Source organism: Corythoichthys intestinalis, chromosome 13, assembly GCF_030265065.1.
Source record: "Corythoichthys intestinalis isolate RoL2023-P3 chromosome 13, ASM3026506v1, whole genome shotgun sequence".
Classification (NCBI taxonomy): domain Eukaryota; kingdom Metazoa; phylum Chordata; class Actinopteri; order Syngnathiformes; family Syngnathidae; genus Corythoichthys; species Corythoichthys intestinalis.
Genome location: NC_080407.1, coordinates 48362938 through 48382484, shown reverse-complemented (window position 1 = coordinate 48382484; position 19547 = coordinate 48362938). Strand labels below are relative to the sequence as shown.

The following is a 19547-nucleotide window of genomic DNA, read 5'->3' as shown; positions in this document are numbered from 1 at the left end:
CAATGGCATGGACGTACATGGCTTTCAATGGTATGGAAGTACATTGCTGTCAATGGAATCCAAGTACATTGGGATCAAAAGAATCAACACGCATGGCCGTCAATGGCAAGGACGTATATGGCCGCCAATGGCATGGATGTACATGGCTTTCAATGGCACGGACGTACATGGCCGCCAATGGCACGGAAGTTCATGGCTGTCAATGGCATTGACGTGCATGGCCATCAATGGCATGGCCGTACATGGCTGTCAATGCCATGGACGTACATGACTGTCAATGGGATGGATGTACATGGCTTTCAATGGCATGGACATTGGACGTACATTGATGTCAATGGAACCCAAGTACATTGGCATCAATAGAATCAACACGCATGGCCGTCAATGGCACCGACGTACATGGCCGTCAATGGCACGGACGTTCATGGCTGTCAATGGCATAGACGTGCATGACTATCAATGGCATGGCCGTACATGGCTGTCAATGCCATGGATGTACATGACTGTCAATGGCATGGACGTACATGGCTGTCACTGGCAAGGACGTACATGGCCGTCAATGGCACGGACGTACATGGACGTCAATGGAATCCAATTACATTGGCATCAATAGAATTAACACGTATGGCTGTCAATGGAAAGGATGTACATGGCCATCAATGGCACGGACTTACATGGCCGTCAATGCCATGTCACGTACATGGCCGTCAAATGGAATGGACATACATGGCTGTCAATGGCATGGACGTACACGGCTGTCAATAGAGTCCAAGTACATTGGTATCAATAGAATCGACACGCATGGCCGTCATTGGCAAGGACGTACATGGCCCTCTATGACACGGACGTACATGGCCGTCAATAGCATGGACATACATGGCTGTCAATGGCATTGACGTAAATGGCTGTCAATGGAATCCAAGTACATTGGCATCAATAGAATTGACACGCATGGCTGTCAATGGCACCGACGTACATGGCTGTCAATGAAATCCAAGTCATTGGTATCAATAAAATTGACACGCATGACCGTCATTGGCAAGGACGTACATGGCTCTCAATGACACGAATGTACATGGCCATCAATGGGATGGACGTGTATTGCTGTCAATGGCATGGACTTACATGGCCGTCAATGGCACGGACGTACATTGATGTCAATGGCAAGGACGTATATGGCTTTCAATAGCATGGATGTACATGGTTGTCAATGGAATCCAAGTACATTAGCATCAATAGCATCGACACGCAAGGTCGTCAATGGCAAAGACGTACATAGCTGTCAATGGCATGGACGTACATGGCTGTCAATGTCATTCAAGTACATTGGCATCAATAGAATTGACACGCATGGCCGTCATTGGCAAGGATGCACACGGCTGTCAATGGCATCGACATCGCGCCAGTTGAATGTCAATGGTTTGGTATATGGCTCGTTCCAGTTAACGATGATTGACAGGCGTTGAAGCTTTAATCTTGCCAGAGAAGCTTGGCAACGCTACCTTCAAAGACGCCGAATGTGTCAATCATCATTTAGCTTGTTAAACACTAGTGTGCTATTGCAATTCATTGTGTGTGTGTGTGTGCACAGCTGTTCTCAGCAGTGAGCGGATTTCATTGGACTCACTCAATGAAGCATTTAATAAAGACAAGCATTTTTCGACATTATTAAATAAGTGTATCATGAAAGTCAACAGCAGAGGAAGCAGCAAGAAGCGACACCGGTTTTGAACCTGGCACGCGAACACGGGTACCAAAAGTCTTTCCAGTGTTTGAGCCCTCAATGAGACTTTTGTTTACAAGGCTCGCTCAGTTCCGCCGGGCCGACTAAGTCAACTTTTCCACTCGGGTCGAGTTCGCAGACTAACTTTCCACCTTTGCGGCTGCCGGAGAAGACCACGGCGGGAGTAATGAAGACGTGAAAAAGAAGCGAGAAAGAGGAAATAAAAGATCTGACGAGATCATTGGCGTTCAAAGAGAATAACGAGTCCGTTTGGAAGTTTGGAGTCGGAGGCTTCGCAGCGGGGGCTCGCAACATCAGAATCCCTCTCCGATTCCGTGGCGGTTGTTCAAGTTGCGTTGGCTGCGCTTTCTCCGCCCGCCTCGCTGCGTGAGCGCACATGAGAGGAACGCATGAAAAGGAAAGAGAGATGAGAGACGGCGCGTGACGCAGACTAGGCGAGCGCGCGTCACCGCCGATGTTTCTGACGGGCGGGGAATTTTCTCCGAGGTTACTCGGATACTCGGGCCGGTCCGAACGGGCCGACCATCCTCATGGCGGCGTAGTTCTGCAAAGACAATTTAGACACATCACATTACAAAAACACACGGTTCTGATGAAGTGACAGTCATGCAGTGTTGTTTTCATCAACGATGACTATAACTGAAATGCAGTGGGGCAAATGAGTATTTAGTCAACCACCAATTGTGCAAGTTCTCCTACTTGAAAAGATTAGAGAGGCCTGTAATTGCCAACATAAATAAACCTCAACCATGAGAGACAGAATGTGGAAAAAACACAACAGACTCATTATTGGTATAAAATACACCTGTCCACAACCTCAGTCAGTCCCACTCCAAACTCCACTATGGCCAAGACCAAAGAGAAGGACACTAGAGACAAAATTGTAGACCTGCACCAGGCTGGGAAGACTGAATCTGCAATAGGTAAAACGCTTGGTGTAAAGAAATCAACTGTGGGAGCAATTATTAGAAAATGGAACACATACAAGACCACTGATAATCTCCCTCGATCTGGGGCTTCATGCAAAATCTCACCCCGTGGCGTCAAAATGATAACAAGAACGGTGAGCAAAAATCCCAGAACCACATCGGGGGACCTAGTGAATGACCAACAGAGAGCTGGGACCACAGTAACAAAGGCGCCGCCAGAAACTCAAATCCTGCACTGCCAGACGTGTCCCTCTGCTGAAGCCAGTACATGTCCAGGCCCGTCTGCAGTTTGCTAGAGAGCATTTGGATGATCCAGAATAGGACTGGGAGAATGTGTTATGGTCAGATGAAACCAAAATAGAACTTTTTGGTAGAAACACAGGTTGTCGTGTTTGGAGGAGAAGGAATACAGAATTGCATCCGAAGAACACCATACCCACTGTGAAGCATGGGGGTGGAAACATCATGCTTTGGGGCTGTTTTTCTGCAAAGGGACCAGGACGACTGATCTGTGTAAAGGAAAAAATGAATGGGGCCATATACCGAGAGATTTTGAGTGAAAATCTCCTTCCATCAGCAAGGGCATTGAAGATGAGACTTGGCTGGGTCTTTCAGCATGACAATGATCCCAAACACACAGCCAGGGCAACGAAGGAGTGGCTTCGTAAGAAGCATTTCAAGGTCCTGGAGTGGCCTAGCCAGTCTCCAGATCTCAACCCCATAGAAAATCTGTGGAGGGAGTTGAAAGTCCGTGTTGCCCAACGACAGCCCCAAAACATCAATGCTCTAGAGGAGATCTGCATGGAGGAATGGGCGAAAATACCAGCAGCAGTGTGTGAAAATCTTGTGAAGAGTTACAGAAAACGTTTGGCCTCCGTTATTGCCAACAAAGGGTACATAACAAAGTATTGAGATGAACTTTTGGTATTGACCAAATTCTTATTTTCCACCATGATTTGCAAATAAATTCTTTAGAAATCAAACAATGTGATTTTCAGTTTTTTTTTTTTAATCACATTCTGTCTCCCATGGTTGAGGTTTACCCATGTTGACAATTACAGGCCTCTCTAATATTTTCAAGTGGGAGAACTTGCTCAATTAGTGATTGACTAAATACTTGTTTACCCCGCTGTATCTTGGGTTTACAACCCACTGTGTAATATAGCAAACACTAATATGAATCCATCACCGAAACAGCACAAACGAACCTGTTAACAACCTAGCCATGTTCTCCATTGAGCGGGAGCTTTATCAAAAACTAGATTTCACTGATGTTTTAAATGACTTTGTTGTCGAAAAATCTAGGCGCATCACTGTTTGAGGGGGCAGGCACAGGATGTTTAGTTATACTGTTTTGTTGCTTAGCAGGCAGGCATAGCACTCTCAGTTGTATTGTATTGTAGCCTACATGGGATAATAGATGGAAATTGTTTCTTTATATTGTGTCAGATCACATTACGGTCTGGAAAATTTACACTGTCATTGCTTGCAAAGCCTTAAAAGTACTGCGTATGTTGTCGTGACAAGCCAGGGGAGGGGTGAGTTGGGGGGTCCTAAAATGGTCTCTTGTCCCCGGGCCCCTGCAAGTCTGTTGACAGCCCTGGCGCTATCATTAGCAATTGTATTTTCGGTTGACATATTGTGGGGGGCTTGATGACTGAGAATAAAACAGAAACTGAATTTACAGCGGATAGGAACATATTCTCGGCTCTCCCGTTCTCCATCTGTGTTGTTGTGGAGACGACTTCCGACGCGCAAGAGTGACATTGCTCGTTAAGAACGTGTCATGCAAATAAACAAATTTGATTGCACGGACAATTTCGTTCAGGCTTGAGAGGCCAATAAGGAACCGGGGTTCCAGTCACTATAGCTGGAACAGCGGTGAGTTTGGAGTTCCAGGCTACCCCCCAGGACCCAGAGTGGTCCCCGGACTGTCCGCGGACCCTTTAACCAGCCTTCAGGAACGGGATAAGGGGACCACTGCCCTACCGCCTGCGCACCTGGTCCACCAGCCACCCCCCCCCAACTGACAAGGCGCACCACAGGACCCCCATGGCCCACTAGACAGGGTCTCCGACCGACCAGACCACCAACCCGCGCCAGAACATGGGGTGTAGTGTATGCATTAAAATAGGAAAGTCCGGCTAAGAGCAGTGGGACCACCGCATGAAAGTTCTTCCCAGCCGCTAATCCCACCGCCCTTCAGAGGTGCTGGAATAGCAGGGTCTGCGGCGGGGAGGCTACTGTTGCATCACCCCCCCCCCCAAAAAAAAACAGCTATTAGGCTATTGCTAACGTGACGTAGCCATGATGCTCAACTCGGATTATTGGTCAAATGTGTCCAATGTTGCCAAAAACGATCATGTTTACATACTGTATGTAGCCCCTTTTGAAGGACTATTGTGAACGATAGTGTGTATATCACAATGCAAAATCTTTAAAAAAAAAACTTTTTACGAGACAAAACTTGCCGGGAAGGAGTAGAGGAAGACGCCGAGGAAGAGGAGGACGAGGAAGAGGATGAAGAAAAGGACAATGAAGCACTTGAAGCGTCTCCACAGGATAAAGCGCATCGTCTTGTAGGGCGACGAGAACCACAGGAAGGACGTCTCGGGACGCCTGGGAGGATCGACAGAGTCAATAAATACATTCCTGTTTCCGAGACTTCTTTTAGTACAGTGTGTCGGGTTAACGCTCACCGAGGTTCCTCCAGATGGGGGTTCATGTTGGGCTCATCTCGGCCTAGTCCGGCTGGTCTTTCCTCGTCTTCTTGTTCTGTCACTACCTCCAGAGACATCTCCACCTTCCCCTGTAGTGCCAGCGCAGGTCACAAAGATGTAACAGTAGTCTTGCTATATTGCAGTTTCATTCAAATGTACAGCAGGGCCGAGAACCAAAAGTGGTATTTGCCATGTGGCAAAATGGATTTTCCCATGTGGCATTTTTTTTGCCATGTGGCAAAATGGATTTTGCCATGTGGCTTTTTTTTTTGCCATGTGTCAAAACTGATCTTGCCATGTAGTATTTTTTGCCATGTGGCTAAATTGATTTTGCCATGTGGCATTTTTTTGCCATGTGGCGTTCTTTTTGCCATATAGCAAAATTGATTTTGCCATGTGCCATTTTTCTCCATGTGGCAAAATGGAATTTGCCATGTGGCATTTTTTTTGCCATGTAGCAAAATGGATTTTGCCATGTGGCATTTTTTTGCCATGTGGCATTCTTTTTGCCATGTGGCAAAACTGATTTTGTCATGTGGCATTTATTTCCCCTATGTGGCAAAACTGATTTTGCCATGTGGCATTTTTTTTTTGCCATGTGGCATTCTTTTTGCCATGTGGCAAAACTGATTTTGTCATGTGGCATTTATTTCCCCTATGTGGCAAAACTGATTTTGCCATGTGGCATTTTTTTTTTTGCCATGTGGCATTTTTTTTTGCCATGTAGCAAAATGGGTTTTGCCATGTGGCATTTTTTCTGCCATGTAGCAAGATTGATTTTGCCAAGTGGCCTTTTTTTGGTATGTGGCAAAATGGATTTTGGTTTGTCGCGTTTTTTTTTTTTTTTTGGGGGGGGGGTGGCATTTTTGGGGGGTATATGGCAGTTTTGAAGGCCATGCACGTGCATGCCATTGATGACTATGCAGGTCCAAATTTTCCAATTCATTTTAAATGGTAGAAAAACATGTGTGGCTGTGATTTTTGACCACAAACTTTACATTAGAGTGCATTGACATTCAGCTAACACCCAAGTCAGGCTATGCCATTGACGGCTATGCAAGTCCAAATTTTCCATTCATTTCAAATGGCAGAAAAACATGTGGCTAAGATTTTTGACCATACACTTTACATTAGAACGCGTTGACATTCAGCTGCCCCCCAAGCCAGGCTATGCCATTGACGGCTATACACGTTGCAAAACCATTTTGCCAAATACAAAAAAAAAAAAAAAAGCCACATGTCAAAATCCATTTTGCCATATGGCACAAAAATGCCACATGGCAAAATCACTTTTGCCATATGGCAAAAAATATGCCACATGGGAAAATAAATTTTGCCACATGACAAAAAAAATGCCAAATGGCAAAAAAATGCCACATGGCAAAATTCATTTTGCTACATGGCAAAAAAATGTAACATGGAAAAATCCATTTTGCCACATGGTAAAAAAATGCCACATGGCAAAATTCATTTTGGCACATGGCAAAAAAATGCCACATGGAGAAATCCATTTTGCCACATGGGAAAAAAATGCCACATGTCAAAATCCATTTTTCCACATGGCAAATACAACTTTTGGTTCTTGCTGTCTCTCCAAATGTACTTATTCCACTGGCAACCAGGAGAGGGTAGCACACTATTTTTGTGTGATGATAAATTTGGACAGGGAAGAAGAATGAAAACAGGAAAAATCTATCAAAATAGTTGATTTGATAGTATAATTTTATTCCATGTCTCTTTACATGGTCATTGCCTCACCGCGAGTAGTTTCTCTCCGTCCTGGTCGCGGACGCAGGGCCACCAACCCTTGACGGTCCTCTGCTCGAAGAGAGACACCCGCCGGTCGGCCGGCTGCTCCAGCAGACGCAGGTCGCACTTTTCAGGTGACTTAGCGGGACGTATCATGCGGTTCAGGTCCGTCACCAGGTGACCTGGCAGGGCGAGTTAGTTGTTCAGCATCTGGCACGCAAGGCAACCCTATAGTGCTGCTTTACAGCTAACGAATGGAAATAAACGGTTCAATCATCTGCGTCGGGGCCGTCAGGTGGCAATAAAAGTGACGGAACATCGCCGCGTTTTTATATTTTTTTCATACGTTCACTTACTCGCCACAGGAATTTCCAAGATGGCCGGCGAGACGTTTAATGCGTCCCGACTTGGAAACGCGTCTCCCTCGAAAGGTCAAAGCCGTTTCTGATGATTTTATGGATTATGAAGGAAAATGAGATCAGCGTCAGCCCCTTTTTCCGTATTTACGGACCTTTGAGGGATCCCGAGGTGAACGTTAGCGCAGTTTGATCAGACTTGACGTTAAATATGGAGGCATTGCGGCGTGATGAACGAGCGGAGAGAGACGCCGCGTCCACTGGAAGTGTTTTTCCAGGGTTCGCGAGTTCTCCACGGTAGGAAAATGTCTGACCCTAGCACCGAGCGGGAGCACGAAGAAAGGCGGCGGTCGCGCTGATGAGCTGGAGACAGGCCGGAATGGAAGAAATGCTTTGAGGCGGCCGAGTACGGGCCGAATAAACCTGAGCGACAGGAAACGCCGCAGCGGCCCGACATGGTGACAGATCACAATCTGGATTCCTCATCTCTCCCCGTCCTCGCGTCTCGCTCGGAGAAAGAACAGAGCAGTCGAGCGCGAAGCTGGCGCGGAGTTGCGAGCGGCGCAAGTTGCCAGAAGGGCTACCGAGGTTATCGCATGTGACAGCGAGCTAGATTAAGCGTCAAAGCTGAGGCCAAAAACTAGCGAAAAATGTCGCACTGCTAGCGTGAGTTCAAAAATGCTAAGTAGTTTCCATTAGTTATAAAATAAGAAAAATTTCATTCAGAAAATGGTCAGTTATATTTGTTATAGTCCACATTTTTGGTTTAAGTTTAAGCTAACATTTTAGCTTTTTAGCATTGCTAACTTCAGCATCTTAGCTAATGTGTTTATGTATACGTCTATGCCCATAATTTTTATATGCTAAAACATTTTCATTGACTAAAACACATTTAGAATTTACAACTAATTCTAATAAGTACATTCGTCCTAGCTAATATTTTAGCTTTTCTGCGCTAACTTCAGCATATTAGCTTACGTGTACGCATAGAACGTGCACATAGTTTTTATGTATTTGACTTCATCCAAATATTGTATGTTCATGAATGTTGATCTTAAATCGGCCGAAGCATTTATTTTTTGTTTTTTGGATTAAAACTAGCTCCAAAGCTTTGAATTTTCATGGACTAAAATTTTCTGTAAGCTAATATTTCAGTTCGTTGTTGTTAGCTGCTCACTTCAGCATGTTAGCTAACGGAAAGAAAATGCATACGTAATTATGTATTTGCAGAAGGTGGTAGTAAGGCACTACATTTACTCTGTTATATTTACTTGAGTAAGTTTTTGAGGAAAATGTACTTTTAAGATTTAAAAGTACATTTAAATCTTGTACAAAATGGATTTTGCCATCTGGCAAAAAAATGCCAAATGGCTAAATCCATTTTGCCACATGGCAAAAAAAATGCCACATGGCAAAAAAAAAAAAAAAAAAAAAAATGCCACATGGCAAATTCCATTTTTTTTGCCATGTAGCAAAATGTATTTTGCCATGTGGGATTTTTTTGCCATGTGGCAAACTGTATTTTGCCATGTGGCAAACTTTTTGCTATGTGGCAAAAAATGTTTGCCATGTGGCAAAATGGATTTTGCCATGTGGTATTTTTTTTGCCAAAATGGATTTTGCCATACAGCATTTTTTTTGCCATGTGGCAAGATGGATTTTGCCATTTAGCAAAAACAATGCCACATGCCAAAAAAAATGCCACATGGCAAAATATTTTGCTACATGGCAAAAAAAAAAAAAAAAAAAAAAAAAAAGGATTTTGCCATGTGGCATTTTTTTGCAATGAGGCAAAGATTTTTTGCCATGTGGCACAATGAATTTTGCCATGTGGCAAAATGGATTTTGCCATGTGGTATTTTTTTGTCATGTGGCAAAATGGATTTTCCCATTTGGCATTTTTTTTGCCACGTGGCAAAATAGATTTTGCCATATAGCATTTTTTTGCCAAGTGGGCAAATGGATTTTGCCATGTGGCATTTTTTTTGCCAAATGGCAAAATCCATTTTGCCACATGGCAAAAACAACGCTACATGCCCATAAAATGCCACATGGCAAAATCCTTTTTTTTGCCATGTGGCAAAATGGATTTTGCCATGTGGCATTTTTTTGCCAAATGGCAAAATCCATTTTGCCACATGGCAAAAACAATGCTACATCCCCCAAAAATGCCACATGGCAAAAAAATGCCACATGGCAAAATCCATTTTTTTACCATGTGGCAAAATCCATTTTTTTTACCATGTGGCCAAATGGATTTTGACATGTGGCATTTGTTTTGCCATGTGGCAAAATGGATTTTGCCATGTGGCATTTTTTGCAAAATCCATTTTGCCACATGGCAAAACAAATGCCACATGGCAAAAAATATGCCAAATGCCAAAAAAATGCCACATGGAAAAAATATGCCACATGCCAAAAAAATGCCACATCGCAAAATCCATTTTGCCACATGGCAAATACCTCTTTTGGTTCTCGCTGTCTCTCCCTTTTTGTCTATAACTTCTGCAGCGCGACCCTTGTTATATTACCGTGTTTCACCCATAAAACCCCACAACGTCCAGCTGTAGCCATTCACAGCTATGTCTTGACACTTGGTGATACATGCTACACGGGGTTTTTGGATTGAAACAAGGTAAGTACGCGATAATATCTTGTTAAAATCATCTTCAATTATGCTCTCTCATGCTCCACCTCGAGTTACCGAAAAGTGTGAGACTTATGGACACAGCAGGCTAACTGACTAGCGTGCTATCAATTATCTTTTCGACCCTTGTTGCTTTTTGGATTACTTATTATGGTACAATATTGCTGTATAAATTATGTTTTAAACATGTTACTGTCCCACCGAATTATTTTTAAACAAGAAAAAAGTAGAAAAATGCTTGTCTTTATGAAATGCTTAGATGAGTGAGTCCATTCAAACCCGCAAAGCTGCTCACTTCCGCACAATGAGTTGCCAGAGCAACTGTTTAACAAGTTAAACAATGATTGACGCATGCGGCGCTTTGAAGCTTCTGCTTCCAAGCATCTCTGGCAAGATCAAATCCAATTCATTTAGACTGGGAGGGGCGTTCATTTAAAACCAGAGCATTTTCAGCCAATATTTCCATTTTTCGGGGCATTTGCAGTCACTTTTTCTTGACCTTGACCCTGTTTCCTGTTCTGTAACCCAAAATCAACAGGAAGTGACCCATAAAACAGAAAATCAACAGCAAAATGACCTCAAATGCCCCAAAATTAAACTCATTGGTTGCTCTATAAACGTTTAATACGTTCGACTTGGCAGGGATGGCCGAATTGGACATCTACTAGTGATAAACAGAGGATGAAAAGAGCTTATACCAAGGTAGTCGTCGAAGGAGAACTTGTCGTTGTCCCACACCTGAATGGTCAGCCTGGGAGCTAGTTTAGTTTCACTTTTACCCAGGTTCCAGAAATGTTCCTGCAAATGGATACAAACATGTCACGCCCAACGAAACTTGACCGTAACATTCCTCCTCTCCCTTCCACCTTTTTGTCCACGACGCAGAGCTGCTCGGCCGGCAAGTAGAGGAAAGGAAAGACCAATCTGTAGTTGAAGTTGGCTTCCCCGTCCAGCGAGCGGTAGTGGACGTCCGTCTTCTGCTTGTTGTGCTCGTGCCCGTCCAGCCAGCTGAGGGAAAGGACGCAGAGAGTTTGGTCGCGTCTGCTGCGTAGATTCTCATGCCGCTTACCCTTTCACGTAGATGTCGCTCATCTTCTCTCCAGTGACGCTAATGTCGTCCAGGATGACGTCGCTGGTGTTCCAGATGATGCAGCGCAGTAAGAACCTGCGCGTCTCTCAATTAGAAACACTGACTCCGAATATAATGCCGTACAGGGTGTTAACGTCAGTCAGAATTTTGGCTAGGTTGATTAGCTCCGCTTACAGATTGAGCCATTGATTTACAAAGCTATAATATTTAGTACATGTTCTGACCTACGGAGGGCGCCATGTTTTACGCGCGCAATGCATGCTGCGGGTGTGATGACCTGGTTAGACTAGACTGGGAGAATAGCTGTGCAGTGAGCTGTGATCATTTCTTACTTTTTGGCCTTGCGTGGCGTAATGTTAAAGGGGGGTCCGGGTGGTCCCAGAGACTTGGGAAACAGGTCCACCCACATCATCAGGCGTCCCTGCGAGGATCAAAACAATCAGAAGCGAGTAGGCGATGCAAGCGGGAAGCCAACAAGGAGATACCTGCTCAATGTCGGGCTGTAGCGGGTTATACAGAGCTCGGGTCTCAACGTGTTCTGGCACTCGACCCATTTGCCTTAGAATGTGTAGTGAAAGACGCTCTTCGATCGGGCCCAGGTGACGTTGGCACTGGTGTCCGTCTGCTAAAAATCAACACACACAGTGATTAGAAAGATAATCCAGCGTTGTCACAGTGTGGCGTTGTTTTCCGAAATTTCCGGGTTCGCAGTGAGTCAGCAACAGGGACACTTTTGCGAAATATATGATGTATATTAGGAGTGGGAACCTGAGGGCACCTCACGATACGATACGATTCGCGATACAAGGCTCACGATAACGATTATATCACGATACAGCGATTATCGATGTATTGGTCAGAAATTGGATACATGAAATTCTACGATACAACTGTTGAAACGAAAAAAAGATATTTGAAAATAGAAAAAAATACTGTTTAAGTCATTTATTAAACAGTGACACCTTTTCTGTGCAACATTGCTGTAAAATATAAATCTACTGCAAATTGTGCCCCTGCACATATAGAGGAAACCAACCACGACCACTGATATCGCTTGGAGAGATAAAAAAATAAAAAGTGCCGTAGGTGTCAGCAGTTGAGCTTGGAGTGGGGCAATGATAAAATTGGTGGGTCTTTTCTTCGTATATGAACTTTGTTGCTTGGTTTGAGCACTTCCGCTATCTGCTTCAGCAATTAAGATGTCAGACTTGCTCAGTCACAGTCTTCCTCACCTTAAAAACAACAAAATATTAGCTACTTCATAGTGTTTGAGTTGAAATCCTGATTTTTTTTTTTGTGTTGGAAGTATTGAATTAAAAAAAATATGAATTGAATGTATAGAAATTAAAAATTCAATAATTACCTATTTTTAATATGTAGGCTACATCAATAATTACCTATTTTTAATATGTAGGCTACATTAATTATCATGCACATCACTTTATATATCTTGGAACCTATTCAAACCATTTTTATAGCTTATTGTATCAAAATGACAGTAATAACAGTTTGTGTAGTAAACTAGATGGAAATTGGTTCTCAAATAAATCTGTAAATTCATGTGGGCTTGTTCGATATTCATTTTCATCCAGTTTAGGGTCCTGGTTTATTTTATATCATTCAACACCAAATGTCATCAAAATAATACATGTAAATTAAAAAGTCAATTACATTGCAAAACTTTCTTACCTCAAGTGATGAAAGCAAAGCTCACAAACTCCAGTGTCCACTACGTCACCAGCTCCCAGTGAAACTTATTTTTCTTAGACAATTCTTGCATACAGCAAAGTCCTTGTTCACCTTGCTTCCTTTCTTGTTGGTGTAAAATCTAAAGTGTGTCCCCATGTGTGATTTGTAGCAATATTTTTCTCATTTTTTCCCTCCACCGTTCTCACGGAGCTTTTTTATTTTTTCAACCCACTTGGAGCTTCTCTTCTTCTCTAGACAACTTGTGCGCACTTTACCCTCACCGCCACTCCCGAGCGCCCCTAGTGGACCGCCAAGGAATTGCTCAACAAACATTGAGCAGTTTACAGCATCCATACTCCATTGTATGGCCAATATGTTAAATAAAAGTATCGATTCTTGGCGGGAGCATATCGATAACCCATCGGGTTGCAAAATATCGCGATATATCGCTGTATCGAGATATTGTCACACTCTTAATGTATATTGATTAGAAATCCTTGTGATCCTTCAGCGGACTTCACGGGTCGCCCGGAAATGTCCGGTTCTTGTAGGAACGCGCCCCATGGGGGCGGATACGCCCAACCCCCGCCCCTAGGAGGCGTGCGCCTTGCCCAATGACAAATATTAAAGCTACTTTTGGTTCACCCCTTGAAAAAGGGCTTCTCACATGGTCAACAAGTTGTGCCGTCCTGGTAAAAGATGTTCTGTCCCCGCAATCAAGGTTATGGGTGCAAAACAAGTTATCTCATGAGATTCCCTCCTAAGTATGGAACCCAAGCGCGTAAAAAACAATACTATGGTGCAAAACAAGTTATCTCGTGAGATTCCCTCCTAACTATGGAACCCAAGGTGAAAAACAATAACAAGTTGTTACAATCTAGGTCACAGAGGCAATCATACATCACAAAGGCATAATGTGCTAATGTTAAGGCATCACATAATATTTTCCCCCATCAGGCGTGACCCGTCTCACCCAGATCGGAGGCAAAATACTGCACCCCTCTAAAGAGGACCGTCTCTCTGTGGTAGACAGGCTTTGGTAGGTTCTGCTGCTCGCATATACTGGACAGAAGCTCTCTGGGCGTAAACTGGTCCCGCCACCGGTTCACACCCGAGCTAGCAATTGACAATCATTGTGAGTGAAAGCGCTCCCGAGCCATCAAATCCTGACACTCACATGCAGTATGACTGCGGCAGACCGCAACCGGCTCCGAATTTGGACAGTAAGCGGTTCTCCAAGTCGACGACCGTCTCACCAATCTTCTCGTCTTTGGTCAGAACGTCGTGGTCGTACAGCGAAATCCGCAGGTCCTTCTCCTGGGGGAGGGAACAGCTTAGCTCGAACATCCTGGAGAAGAAAATGGCAACAGTTTGACGCGCAAAGGTCGGTGATAGTGTCAGTTGCACTCACTTTCCAAAAACAGGCTCCAGTGTGCAGGGGATGTAGTTTTCTTGATCGTTGATGGTTTTCTTCCCGAGTGTGATCCTCACGTAGGGGTCGCACTAAAACACACCAAGGCTGTGTTCTGACATGGGAATATTTGATTTCAATCGGATTCCTCCTCAAATCGTATTTCTAGTGCTGACTGTTCACATTGGATCTGGGCTTGATCAGACTGGGCTACATTATAGACCCAACTGACAGTTTATTTGAATAGTTGGACTAGGAATGATTGATAGATGACTGATGGAATGATTTTCCAGCGCCAAGAACACGGGCAGATAAGGGCATAACAGATACAGGACGCCTTCTGACCACGGAAGCCCAAAGCGCGTCATGTAGCTGACTGAGCGAGATTGACACTGACAGGCAGGTGATAGGCAAGACATCTACAAACCCACGTCTTCACCACCAAATCTCGCAATCAACTTTCCTGGACAGTCTAGAACAAATGGCGGGACATCCTGGAAGGGTTTATGGGGGAATAGAAGCAAAGAGGGAGAGAGACAGAAGAAGCGCAAACAACAACAAGAAATACAATAAACGCCAACTATAAACTAACTATGAATATGTTGGTGCTATCGTTAGCCAGTTGTATTTCCGGTTGACAATATGTGTGGAGGCCTGATAACCAATGAAAAAGGGGAGAAGGGGTCTGAGAGATAAGTGATTGGGATGTGTGAAGTGTACATAAATCAGCCATGTGGTCTAGAACCCAGTATTTGTGTGAATCCCTCGCGAGTGTGAGTATGTTGGCATCCTATTCTATGCTGTCTCATCGCTAATCCTGACACCGAGGTTTTCAATTTGAGTGTGTCTAATTTCACCTAGTCATGCGTGAGTCTAAGATGTGATAATCCCGCAGACGAGTGGAGATGCTGCGTGGGTGCCGCCCCAGTGCCATGGCCCTTCCCCAGCCAATCCAGGGGTGGTGGGGGGTCTAGCCAGCGTAGCCCATCCCTCCTCCTGCAGCCCACCAAAAGGGCCATCGTCACCCCTCAGGGATCCAGGGTGGTCCCCCGGGCCACTCGCGCCCCCATCAACTGGCCTTCAGGGATGGGATAAGGGGATGCACCACCACCCCCTACAACCACCCCCACGCGTCCCACGAGCAACGGCCGCAGCCCCCCAACCGGCACGGCACATCGCGGGACCCCCAACAACCCACCAAGCCCAGGGCAGGTCAGTACCCCCTGCCGGAGCAGATGACTCCCCCACCATACCACAGCATGGATACCCAGGCCGAGAAGAGAGGGGAAGGCGGAAGCAGGAGAATGCTGTGAAATCGGAGCCCTGACCCCCCACCCCCCCACCCCCGCTCCCGCCGCCGGCAGCCGAAGCAGAGCCACGCCCCGGAAGCCACGCCATAGAGAAAAAGTGTGGGACCCACCGACCACCCTATTACTGTGGCTGCCAGGTCCCCGACTGGCAGCCATTACCCACCACCGTGATGGGATTGTGTGGGGAGGGTAGTGCAGTGTATCCTGTTTTGCCACAAGGAACTCCTGACAACAAGAAGATTCCACGGCTGAGAATTTGAACACTCAGTACTGAGGCTGACAAAATCTCCAACTCTGGTTGACTCAGCAACTGTGACGCACGAACTCGACTGCCCAACCTGCAACAGATGATTATCCTAAACAACACCCTACCGCCCAATCTGCAATAGAAGACACACCCTTCTTCCGGCCCACAGCCCGCCCCGCTCAAGCCTTCAAAAAGACAGTGCTTAGCTAAGAGCGGTCGCTTTACTCGGGAATCATTTGTGATATGGTGACTCTGGATCAAGCCCTCCTCGCCTGGGTCTCTCTGTGCTTACGTTTCAAAGCCTTTTAGAACTTTTAAAATGGAGTCAGTACAAGGGATTAAGACTAAGGTGAACACGTGGAGTTTGGCGTTTTAGCCGGGTTGTCGGGCTTCCGCCGGCCCAGGTCGGTGGAATTGCGTTAGGCCAGTTCTGGCAGTTCAGATGGCGTGATTCTGACAATCTGGCTAAAAAGTCAGATTCCTTCAGCTGTTTAGACTGAGAAGAATCCTGTCCATATCGGGTATATTGGTTTCAATCCGTTGCAAAAATCTGATTTCTGGGCTTTGTGACTGTTCAGACTACAAAAGTGCCATTTGGTTTCAATCTGTCCCTCCGTCCATCTTCACCATTCATCCATCATCTGCCGCTTAATCTGGGGTCGGGTTGCGGGGGCGGCAGTTTTAGCAGCCCGGACTTCCCTCTCCCCAGCCAATTCAACCAGCTTCTCCGGCGGGATCCCAAGGTGTTACTAGGCCAGCCCAGAGACATGGTCTCTCCAGCGTGTCCTAGGTCGTCCCCGGGGCCTCCCGCCGGTGGGACATGCCCGGAACCTCTCCCCATGGAGGCTTCTAGGAGGCATCCGAACAATATGCCTGAGCCATATCAACTGGCTCCTCTCAATGCTGAAGAGTAGCGCCTCGACACCAAGTCCCTCACGGATGACCGAGCTTTTCACCCTATTTCTAAGGGCCGCTTGTATCCGGGATCTTGTTCTTTTGCTCACGACCCACAGCTCGTGACCATAGGTGAGGGTAGGAACATAGATTGACTGGTAAATCGGGAGCTTCGCCTTTTTGGCACAGCTCCTTCTTCACCACTACAGTGCAGAGTCGGCATCACTGCAGACACTGCACCGATCCGCCTGTCGATCTCCCGCTCCCTCCTACCCTCACTCGTGAACAAGACCCCAAGATACTTGAACTCCTCCACTTGGGGCATGATCTCATCCCTGACCCGGTGAAGGCACGCCACCCTCTCCGGCTGAGGACCATGATCTCTAATTTGGGGTGCTGATCTTCTGGTTTCAATCTGGACTGGCTAAAAATCAGATTCCAGCTGCCAGTCTGAACAAGGCCCAAAATGCAAAGACAGTAAATACACAGGTTTTTGTTTTTTTTCAAAAGGCAAACCTTGCCACTGGCGTCTTTAGGCTGGAGTCCCCGAGCCTGGACGACATAGACTCGGACCAGGCAGTCCTCTACCCCGTTGGGAGGCAGCTTCCTGAATTTTCGTGGCGGCGCGGGGGCCAAGGGGTCGTCTGGCAGGGCGTAGATCTTAAACATACCCTAGTCGACAAAAACAATAAGATCTTACAAGCCTACCGTTGCGTAACCGTTTGGAGACAAGAGATTCACCTTGAATTCACCAACCACTGAAGGATCTTCACCATCCCCTTGCGTCTTTCCTCGCCGCAGTTTGAAGGTTTGACAGAAATCCGAAAGACCCTCAAAAGCTTCGACTTTCTCCAATTCTCTGTCATAGACCTAAAAGCCAAAAGTGTAAAACAGGCTTGCAACGGTATGCGGATAAAATCGAAAGATTGCTGACCTGCAGGGTGTCCGAGCCTTGCTCCAGGTACATCCCGCACTTGTTGGTTTCTCCTGTGGAGGCATAAAACTTGCTCCACCAGTCCATTAACTCCTCTTCCTGAAGGGGGCGCAGTCAGAGGTCAGTTGCGGAAAACGTTCACCGGTGCACCTGACACTCGTATTGCCGAACAAATCAAAGAAACCGGCGCCCCCGGAGATGTCGGAGCGTACCCAAAGTAGAAGATTAAACACGTTCTAAGTCGCTTGTTAACACATTTCTCCGACTTTCTCCTCAAACCACATGAAAAGTTTGTTCTTGGAGAAAACAAGAAGACTCTTTGTTCTGGAATGCGCGCTGGCGTGAAAGTCAAGCTTGTAAAGTGCGAGCGCGGCTGCCATGAGTCATGTGAGGCCGCGCTCGCCGTCTTCCATTCTCTACAAATGTTGACTGACGGCTTTCTGTGGTTTGGATGCGGGCCGTCAGCTTTTTTTTTTTTTTTTTGGGAACATGGATTCATTTTCCCAGTATGTGAGCGTGAGCGTCGTCAAGTTGACTAAATGTCGTCTCGCTTTAACTTCGGCCATTTTTTCTGACACTCAAAACGTGGAAGTGGCGACTACAAAGATGCTCGCCAACCTTCAACCCTCTGAGGAGCGCTAACATGTTCATGCGCCACTTTTTCCTTTGTGCGGGCGCTCCAATTGAACAAGAGTGTTTTTAACGGCAGCATGTGGCGTTTAATGCAGTGTATCGAAAATACGGAACGTTTATTGAACAGTAATGTTTTCGGTCACGATGACATAATGATAACTAGCTAAACATGTGTCTTAGTTGAGTAAAACGTAACGAGATGTTAGCCGGTTTACGTATGACAAGACAACACAAAAATGCTAAGTAGTCTACTAATGTTTTCGTTCACAATGACATGATAATTAGCTAAAAACGCATCTCGGTTTACTAAAATGTAACAAGACGTTAGCCGGTTTACGTCTGACGAGCTGACATAAAAACGCTAGTAGTAGATGAAGTACTTTCCATCTGTTATAAGATATTAAAGACATCCAATTTTATTCAGAAAATGGTCAGTTATAGTTGTTATATTTCGCATTTTTGGTATGAGTTTAGGCTAACATTTTAGCTTGTTAGCATTGATAACTTCAGTGATTATGTGTTTATGTATATATGTTCATGCATACGTGAAAGCATTTATTTATTGTTTTTAGACTAAAAAATCATCTCAAAGCTTTGAATTTTTATTGATAAAACACATTTAAAAGTGGCTAAAATACAACTAATTCTGATAAGTATTTTCATCCAAGCTAATATTTTAGCTTTTTTGTGCTAACTTCGAGAGACAGCGAGAACCAAAAGTGGTATTTGCCATGTGGCAAAATGGTATTTGCTATGTGATATTTTTTTGCCATATAGCAAAATGGATTCTTGCAATGCGGCTTTTTTTGCCATGTGGGGAAATGGATTTTGCCATGTGGCAAAATGGATTTTGCCATGTGCCATGTGGCATTTTTTTGCCATGTTTAATTTTTTTTTTTGCCATGTGGCACATGGCAAAATTCATGCGGCAATTTGGCCATGTGCCAAAAAAATGCCACTTGGCAAAATCCATTTTGCCACACGGCAAAAAAATGCCACTTGGCAAAATAAAAAATGACACATGGCAAAATGAAAATGGCACATGGTGAAATCCATTTTGCCATATGGCAAAAAAATGCAACATGGAAAAATCCGTTTTGCTTTATGGCAAAAAAAAATGACAGGGCAAAATCCATTTTGCCATATGGCAAAAAATGCCGTAGGCAAAATCCATTTTGCTACATGGCAAAAAAA

The 19547-nt window shown here is 45.1% G+C and overlaps 1 protein-coding gene across 6 annotated transcripts in view; it reads right to left on the bottom strand.

The window, feature by feature from the left end:
• Positions 1-1168: 1168 nt before the first annotated feature.
• dysf (dysferlin, limb girdle muscular dystrophy 2B (autosomal recessive)) overlaps positions 1169-19547 on the bottom strand; it is a 57702-nt gene continuing 39323 nt past the window's right edge. For 4 of the 6 annotated variants that reach the window (XM_057855160.1, XM_057855161.1, XM_057855162.1 and 1 more), the window contains 15 exons: positions 17721-17819; positions 17528-17656; positions 17303-17458; positions 14336-14427; positions 14102-14272; positions 13898-14040; positions 11721-11860; positions 11568-11656; positions 11215-11310; positions 11012-11153; positions 10844-10943; positions 7152-7324; positions 5373-5482; positions 5145-5292; positions 1169-2288 (listed from right to left, as the gene is read on the bottom strand). In XM_057855160.1, the coding sequence (XP_057711143.1) occupies positions 2232-2288; positions 5145-5292; positions 5373-5482; positions 7152-7324; positions 10844-10943; positions 11012-11153; positions 11215-11310; positions 11568-11656; positions 11721-11860; positions 13898-14040; positions 14102-14272; positions 14336-14427; positions 17303-17458; positions 17528-17656; positions 17721-17819 (1845 nt within the window). In that variant the 3' untranslated portion in view covers positions 1169-2231. The remainder of the gene's footprint in view (positions 2289-5144; positions 5293-5372; positions 5483-7151; positions 7325-10843; positions 10944-11011; positions 11154-11214; positions 11311-11567; positions 11657-11720; positions 11861-13897; positions 14041-14101; positions 14273-14335; positions 14428-17302; positions 17459-17527; positions 17657-17720; positions 17820-19547) is intronic. The other 2 variants (XM_057855165.1, XM_057855163.1) reach the window with 1 other exon arrangement.